We start from the raw sequence: 9,060 nt of genomic DNA, 5'->3' as shown, positions 1-9,060 counted from the left end.
CATTCTCTTGATATTATTGCTTCCATTTATTATCTTCATTATTGTTCATCATTTATTGCTTATCATTGGCCATAAAGAGCCTTCATTGATTTTATTATAATTGTTAGTCATACTCCGATCACCTTCGATAGCTCACAGTCGAGCTCCGGAATCGACCTCGAGACCCTCGAATCGACAAGCTCGAGGCCTCGATTGTTAACCTATCGGTTTGGTTATCACCTTACTTTTTACTAGCTCTTATCTCGTTTCTAAGTCTCACACATAGCATCATCTACTTAACAACTAGCATAAAAATAGATCACGTATTTTTAGAGTTTCATAATCAAATTTAATTGTTATTACCATTTTCACAGTAAACAAACTCTTAAATTCTTATTATTATATCCTTCACACATTCTCTCCAACTTTTATCTTTGTTTCGTGTGTTCCACATTTCCAGTTTTTCAAGATCCTTGGGAATATTCTGAAATTTTAAGGCCAGATTCATATAGGTGTTCGAACGTGAACTTTTTCTTTCAATTAGATCTAGAAAAAAATACTTCCCACGTCCATAAGTGACTTTTTTATCATTGACATACCCCTTAAGAAAGTAGTAACTCTTAGAGGAAAAAAAGATATATTTATTAAAAAATATTTAATTAAAATTTGCATATTATTCCGTTGACACATTAGAATATATAAATAAGGACAAGTTTTGAAGAAAAAAAATTAATTTCTTTTTAATTAGGTAAAAGAATATTTATTTTGGACAAAAATAAAAAGGCTAAAAGGATTATGTACAGGAGGGAGTAAGAAATATGCATTTAGAATCCCTTGGGAAGAAAAGTTTACCCATTTACATTATCGTTCTCTAGGGTTTAATTTTCTTCTTATTAATTAAATCAATTAATAATATCATATTTTAATACGAGAGGTCCTCCCTATAATTGGTCCTTAAATATAGTAAGCCAATTATTTACATGTATTTCTTTATCTGGCATTATTTACTTATTAGTCATATAAAAAAAGAATATTTTTTTACATTTAAAAATAAATTTAACTTCACTTTTAATTTTACCCTTAATATCCTCCTTTTACGTTACACTTTAAGATCATAATTTTTCTAAAAAAATACTTCTTCTAGCAGGAAGTAGTCTAGAAGCATAATTTGTTATATTTATTTATGGAAAAATGACATTATATATCCGTTGAAAATATATATATATTCTGTATGTTATATGTAAAAATTATATAAATTTTATATACTTTTTCGACTATTAAATATAAATAGTTTCTAGCATGGACTAAAAGTGATAATACCGTTCTAGTTATTAGGAGTGTTTTGGAAAACCAAATAATGAAGGCAAGCGCGGCTGCTTGTTTGACCTAAGACAAAGAAGGAAGCAAAACGTGGTCGTTTTGGTAGAAGTGATGTAAGATGGCCGAATATTCCCATATTGTTACCGAAATGGCTGAGTCAAAGAAACCGCCTCTTTCCTTTTGCCTTCCGCGTATCCAGCATGCTTTATATTATTACTAGAAACTATTACTCCCTTCATATAAATTTGCAGCAGAATTAGAATATTATTTTATAGCAGCAAAACACTTGCTTTTATGATCTCTCAGACCCCATCTTCTTACATTAAAAAAGATTTTGCATGTGGAGGTGTGAGAACTGTGACCAGACTTTCTTGCTGCTCAAGGTTTTGTGTATAAAAATATAGAATAAAAGGGTGGCTCTTTTTATTCTTTGTTTCAAAAGCTTACTGTTAAACTCCAGATATCCTGGACAGCTGCTCAACAAATCTGTGCTTTCTTCTTCATCATTAAACTCCCAAAGGTAATTTTTTTTTTCCCCTTCTTCTGATTTTCAGGTATTTCTCTGTATTTTTATGCTGGATTTTGATTGTATCATGTGTTAGCAGTAGTACTTTCATTAGTTTTGAACCATATGTTGTACCACTCTGAGTTTTCTGAACACATTTAATTAATATTTAGTCCAGTCAGTTATATTATGAAAATGATAGCCACAATAACAAAAATGGGATTTCTTTCCTTTGTTTTCCTTGGTGTCCAGATTTCTTTCCTTTTTCTTCTTCTTTTGGTTTAGTTTGATATTTTGGCTTGTGTATGTACCAAATAGCCCGGCCCCCAATCACCCTCCACCAAAAGAAAGACAAGTGGCGGCAGGGTTTAGGCCTTAGGGTTCATGCTGAGCACAGATCAGGAGATTCTTGATCTATATATAGCTCAAAATGTGCTTTGGCATATGCCATTAGGCCCTTTACTAAGCCAAAATATTTCAGTTTGGTCATGAAGCCAGATTTTTCCAAGGCTATATAAGAAAACAATCAACTCATTTCCTTGTATGATACTTAACTCCCACATGTCCTGCTCGTCCTATACAATTTAAAAAATAAATCTCGAGTCTAACTCAATGTGCTAGTGATTACATTTTCTTCTATTGCTAGACATTTTCTGTCATTCCAAATTCAACTTAAGTATGTAATGTCCAGAAATTTAGTCCAATGGGATTTTGCTGATAGTTTGGAACATTGTGTCAGCAAATAGCTTACTCTGAGGTCTGTCTGTACTAAGGAATTGCAAAACCTTATGGCATTTTTAACGTATACAACATTTATTCTTAATTTATATATACACACACATACACACACACACACATATATATATATATATATATATATATATATAGTGGCGAAGCCAGGAAATTCAATAAGGGTGTTCAAATTTTGAACACCCTTTGCTAGTGGGCTATCCAAGGGCGTTCAAAGTCTGTTTTTAATCAATAACAAGTAATATTTTACCTTATATGTAGGATAATTTTTCGGCGACCCTTCAACCAAAGTAGCTTCGCCCCTGTATATATATATATATATTAAATTTTATGCTAAATTATGTGTAGCACCGCCTGATAGGCTGGTGTTGTCAATCTTTCTTTTTTCTGTGATGCAGCCAATCTTTTCTTCAGTCTGATTTTGTCAATCTATGTCTTGAAATTTCTTTTCTTTGTTTGTGTATAATAACTGAAACCATCTTTTCGATGATGCAAGCTATTTTTATGTAGAACTATATATTTTATGGAAAACAAGATTGGACTTAGTATCATATGAGAGATTAATGTTGTTTACCTTACTTTATAGATTCTTGCATTGTTAGTGATTACATTTCTTCCATTGCTAGACATGTTCTGTCATTCCAATTCAAATTAAGTATGTAATATTCAGAAATTTAATCCAATGAGGTTTTGCTGATAGTTTGGAACATTGTGTCAGCAAATAGTTTACTCTGAGGTCTGTACTAAGGAATTGCAAAACCTGTAATGGCATCAGACTTTGTACTTACCATCAAGTTGTTTTTAGTTGTAAGTGGCAGAAGTTTTGGATTTCACAACACAAATTAAGTATGGTGAATTCATATGCAATTTGTTACATGTAAATATAAGTAAAGCTATTGAGAAAATGAAGTTCAAATTGGCAGAGCTGAAAAGTCTGGTTCCACTCTTCATTTTCTTGTCTTTTCCTCCATCTTAAAGCAAGCAGAAGCGACCAGATTCTTGTAAAATATGCTACCAATTTTAGAGTTTGGCACTTACTAACCATGTTTTTCTAGAGAACTGAGATTGTAGTAAATGCCATTAAGAATCATGGCATATTCTATTTGTAGATACAGGTATTTTATATCTGGATTCCTTCTAAGAATTTTACAGAACTGTTCGCATTGAAACTGCCACCAGAAACAAGTGCAATGTTGTCCTGTCTGTTTCTGCTCTGGTAATCCTAAGAATCATATTTCTCTAGCTTTTGTCATGCCCTTGACTGATATTCATAACTTCAAAGTTCATAGTCTTTAATTCTTCACACTTCTGGGGTTTTCTTCTATATAAGTGTCTTCGAGCTTTCAATTGAGAGCTCAAAAAACTCACATATACCTTCTTCCCTTTTCCAGTGTGATTCTTAAAGGTTGCATACCAAAGAATATCAGCTGTGGTAAGTCGTGCACTGGACATGGCATTGGTAAGGGCTGCAAGGAGTAGCTTAAGGCGCTCCGGAGGTGCAGTTGGAATCTATGCTAGTGAAAGAAATAAATTCTGTGAAGGCATTTCATCATTGAATCATCCCGCGCCTATTTCTGAAAATGCTGTAGCAGGTTTCAATTCATCATGCATTCTAAGCATACAGAGGATAAATGAAATAAGGCTTGGGAAAAGAGGAGTGAAGTTTACCCCTCAATATCAGTTTTCACATGCACAAGCTCAAGTGGTTGAGGATTCTGATTCAGAGCATGAAAGCTCAAAGTATCCTAGCCTTGAAGCAACAAAACCGGGCGAAAAGCCTAGAGTAGTTGTTCTTGGTTCTGGTTGGGCTGCTTGCAGGTTCCTTAAAGGGCTAGACACTAAGTTATATGATGTGGTTTGTATATCACCAAGAAATCACATGGTCTTTACCCCTTTGCTTGCATCTACTTGTGTTGGAACATTGGAATTTCGATCAGTTGCTGAACCAGTTAGTCAGATACAGAAAGCATTGGCTAAGGATCCAAATTCATATTTCTTCTTAGCATCCTGCTCTGGTGTTGACACTGATAAACATGAAGTGAGTGACAAGCTCTTCTTTTCCTCACTTCCATGATATAAGTCTCAGTTTTATAATATAAATCCTCCGTTTGCTCCAATCAAATATTATGGGAAAATATAACGGTTTTGTAAATTTTATCAGGTGTACTGTGAGACTGTTGGCGATGAAGGAGTCTCTCATGAGCCTTATCGATTTAAAGTTGCATATGACAAGCTTGTAATTGCTTCTGGAGCTGATCCCTTGACCTTTGGAATAAAGGGGGTAAGGGAAAATGCCTTTTTCCTTCGTGAAGTATATCATGCCCAAGAAATCAGGAAGAAGCTTCTTTTGAACTTGATGCTCTCAGAAAATCCAGGTGATTTGATTCCCCAATGTTCCATATTCGTATACTCTTGCCGTGCCATACTTCTTTGGAAGCTCTCTAGGATAATATATGACATCAAGGTTTGAAGAAAATGCAGTATAATTTTTTACGTGTAAAATTACAGGCATTTCAGAAGAAGAGAAAGAGCGCTTGTTGCACTGTGTTGTTGTTGGAGGTGGCCCTACAGGGGTTGAATTCAGTGGGGAACTAAGTGATTTTATCATGAGAGATGTACGTCAACGTTATGCTCATGTCAAAAACTACATTCGTGTAACCCTCATTGAGGTAAATATATCAATCCAGCTGTGTAGGGTAACCTAAATCGGATAGGAAATGGAATTATGCTGAGTATGGTTTACTAACACCTTTCCTTGGACAGGCTAATGAGATCTTGTCTTCATTTGATGTTGGATTGCGCCAATATGCCACAAAGCATTTGACTAAGGTATTGAATCACTCAATTGCTTTCCTTGAGTCAAGAAATAAGTTACTTCAGTGTTTTCTGAATTGTGAATGATTGCAAAACTTCATATATATCAGGTTGGCGTCCGCCTTGTTCGAGGTGTTGTAAAAGAAGTACATCCAAATAAAATAGTTCTCAGTGATGGAAGTGATGTCCCATATGGCCTTCTCGTTTGGTCTACTGGAGTTGGTCCTTCTGAATTTGTTAGATCACTAAATGTTCCTAAATCTCCTGGTGGAAGGTAAAGAATCTTAATATTTCTCCAACAACTTGGCAAATTGGTTCCCTTTCGTGTACCCAACCAACTAATCTTAAGACATGTTACAGGGTTGGAGTCGATGAATGGTTGCGGGTTCCTTCTGTAGAAGATGTGTTTGCACTGGGAGATTGTGCTGGTTTTCTTGAACACACTGGAAAGCCGGTGCTTCCGGCCCTTGCTCAGGTCAGTAAAGTTTCCTGATACGTCATTGACTTCTCCGGGCACATTGTTTATGCATCTGCCCGCATTTTTCCTGCCTCATTCCTTTCTCCTATAGCGAATTACATGTTTCTTCCATCTTGGTGCTACTTAAATTTACATGAATGAGTGCAAGAATTAAGTGATCTTGGTAAAGCACTATGTTTTCTTGAACTTTGGCTTTGGAGTATAAAACTTTTCTGAATGCAATAATATTTTATAGGTTGCTGAAAGGCAAGGGAAGTACCTTGTTGGATTGTTCAACAACATTGGGAAACAAAATGGAGGCAAAGCTCTCTCTGCCAAAGAAATCTCTCTAGGAGATCCATTTGTCTACAGGCATCTTGGAAGCATGGCATCCGTGGGGCGTTACAAAGCTCTCGTTGATCTCCGCCAATCTAAGGTACACTTATCATCTCCATTACTCTTCCCTCAAGCCTAAAGTGTATTTGCTGGTAGGTTATGACACATAGTCGTCAGAGGCATCTACGACGAATTCTATGGATTCAACTAAACCCTTTGTACTTATAGCTTGAACTAAATTTCCATATGCCCAAAAAGAAGTTAATGCGTGCATATAAGATATCACTCATTTTGGACTTACTGATAATAAATCCTGGATTTACCTCAATGTCTGTATCAATCAAGAAAGAGCTTGTTTACCTTTGCTTCTTGTAGATTAGACTATATATGTTCTCATCTTCGTTTTTGTTTGTCAGGATGAAAAAGGCATCTCATTAGCAGGCTTTGTGAGCTGGTTTATTTGGCGCTCTGCATATCTGACTCGAGTTATCAGCTGGAGGAACAGGATATATGTGGCTATGAACTGGGCAACAACGTTAGTCTTTGGCAGAGACAATACTAGGATTGGATAAAACTAGCACTTGTTGCAGGATTCATGTTTCCAATCCACTTTTTGAACACTTGATAACCTACCTAAGTGTGTCAAGTGTGAGCATCTTTGAAGCTCCAAAATGCTAAATACAGATAGAAGAGATCAAATACGGGAATAAGAAGCAAGATCGCCTTTGTTTCTTTAATCATTTTGTGTATACACTTTACTGCTGATTCATGGGATATCGAATTACTAATCCTAATGTATACTTTATAAGCATAAGCCCCTTAAGTTTTACTCATTTCCCTTACATTAAGCATAATTAGTACTATGTGATTTTACAAAAGATTAAGTGAACAACATCTCAAGTTACTATTTTATTCCCAAAGTATGAGCTTGTGTGTTGTGCCCGAATAAACACTTCGATGTAGTATTAGTTATCGCCGTCTGATTCATTTACAAGATCCTTTTAGAGGATAAAAAGTTTTTAAAAAAATTATGACGAAGTATCAGCAACTTTATTCTCTCCTTGTAATGATACATTGATCTCGTGAATAGTGGAGGTGGAGAACAAAGGTGGAAGGTGTTATGATAAAAATCAAAATACGGTGGATGTCTACTCTTCCTTCATGATGTTTCTCTCAAATGGTTAATGACATATTCAATGACATATTTTCTATGTTCAATGACATATTTTCTTCATTTTTCATGCCTATATAAAGGCTTTGTAATATATAGGAAAATACACACAATTGAAGAAGAAAATCTCTTCCTTCTCTCTATCTCTATTTCTTGTTCATGTTTTACTAAATTGCTTTTATTTCATAACACGTTATCAGCACGAGTCTCTAACTAATTGTATATATATATCTACAAAAAAAATTCTACATCCGGAAAGATTACAATTAGAAGCCATACATATCATCACATGGTTAAATGTAAAGAGAAACTACATATGGTAAGTAACGAAATGTAAGAAGGTATGATTATCTTATACTTGTCATTCTTTTAAAATCTCATATGCACACAACTTCGTACTACATCTGTATTGTATAAGCACATATTAATATTACATCTTTTATATCACATGAATGGAATAAAATTTTTGAAGTCCTATATGTGAAAATCATAGTAGCAGTTAATTGTTGATATGATGCATGTCATGGTAACCAAGGATATTTTATATAAATTGTCCTATGCATATTTATGTGTTAACTATCTTCAATCTGTCCTGCCGCTTTAAACATTTTCTTTTACTTGGATGAATATTTTTTTTCCTTTTGGATTTTTACACTTGCATATAGTACCAAAAAAAAAGGAATAAAAAATAAAATAAAATTGGTCATACTGATTAAAAGCATAAATCATCTTGAAGAAAACAAGAAATACTTCACATCTTTATCTAGGTTGATTAATTAGTACTTCTATGATATTTGAAAAACAAACCAACTATTTGAAAGTATACTTCATAATTTATGGTCGTATCATTTGAAAGCAAACAATGATTAGTATGATTACTAGAAGAGGTATTTTTGAGTATCCATGACCTACCTGATGCTTGCTACTGACTTACCATTTTTAAGTATTTTATATGAATGATGCACAAGCTACAACTAGTAAGTTGTTACCTATAATGTCACTTTTCAGGTAATATAAATGCTGAATTTATGTATTAGTACTATATATGCGTTAGGTGTACTTTTGATAAATTTATTCACTAATTGCTTGGTTGAATTGAGTGAAGGAAAGTCATGGCGTTAAATTAAATCCAATAAGTAGGGTATACCCCGAAAACAACAATATTTTTGAGAGAGACTCAATAAATATTATGACAATGATTTTATGATCCTTTTAAACTCTTATAGAATTTAGAAGATATATTCTGATTACAAACGGTTGTATTTCATATAGATGCTACAAATAATTAATAAAGATTTACACTAATTTGAGATTTGTACACTTATTTAAGAAAGCAAATTTGATTTGCTAAGTTGCAAATTAGTTTTGTATAACTTTCTTGGCATGTGATTGAAATTAAGGCTTGAGAATCAATCTCAATATTGTTTAGCCTATTATGCCATTGATTGAGGGTAAGACATGGGGATCAAGTCCTGATGCTCCATAATGATAAGAGTTGGGTTTGAGTCCCAATTTATTATGGCCTAACATGCCTTTATATTGGTAAGACATTGGGTTTGAGTCCCAATGTACCATATTGATGATATAATGATGACTAAAGAAAAATAATATATTTTTCATGAAAATGCATGAAAATTGTCCCACTTGATTTGTTCCATTCTTGAAGTGAATGTGATAACAATGCATAATAAGTTTCAATGAAGACAATTGGTTGAACAATGAACGTGG

The 9,060-nt window shown here is 34.0% G+C and overlaps 1 protein-coding gene across 1 annotated transcript; it reads left to right on the top strand.

The window, feature by feature from the left end:
• The first annotated feature begins 1,536 nt into the window (after positions 1-1,536).
• LOC107811284 (internal alternative NAD(P)H-ubiquinone oxidoreductase A2, mitochondrial) lies at positions 1,537-6,969 on the top strand. The gene is made up of 9 exons (XM_016636180.2): positions 1,537-1,819; positions 3,946-4,592; positions 4,716-4,929; positions 5,063-5,223; positions 5,318-5,383; positions 5,479-5,642; positions 5,729-5,843; positions 6,082-6,261; positions 6,578-6,969. Exons 2-9 carry the CDS (start codon positions 4,005-4,007, stop codon positions 6,731-6,733), a joined length of 1,644 nt encoding a protein of 547 aa, XP_016491666.1. The 5' UTR covers positions 1,537-1,819; positions 3,946-4,004; the 3' UTR covers positions 6,734-6,969.
• Positions 6,970-9,060: the final 2,091 nt, after the last annotated feature.

The sequence above is a fragment of the Nicotiana tabacum genome, chromosome 3 (assembly GCF_000715075.1).
Source record: "Nicotiana tabacum cultivar K326 chromosome 3, ASM71507v2, whole genome shotgun sequence".
Classification (NCBI taxonomy): Eukaryota; Viridiplantae; Streptophyta; class Magnoliopsida; order Solanales; family Solanaceae; genus Nicotiana; species Nicotiana tabacum.
This window is presented reverse-complemented; position numbering and strand designations above follow the sequence as displayed.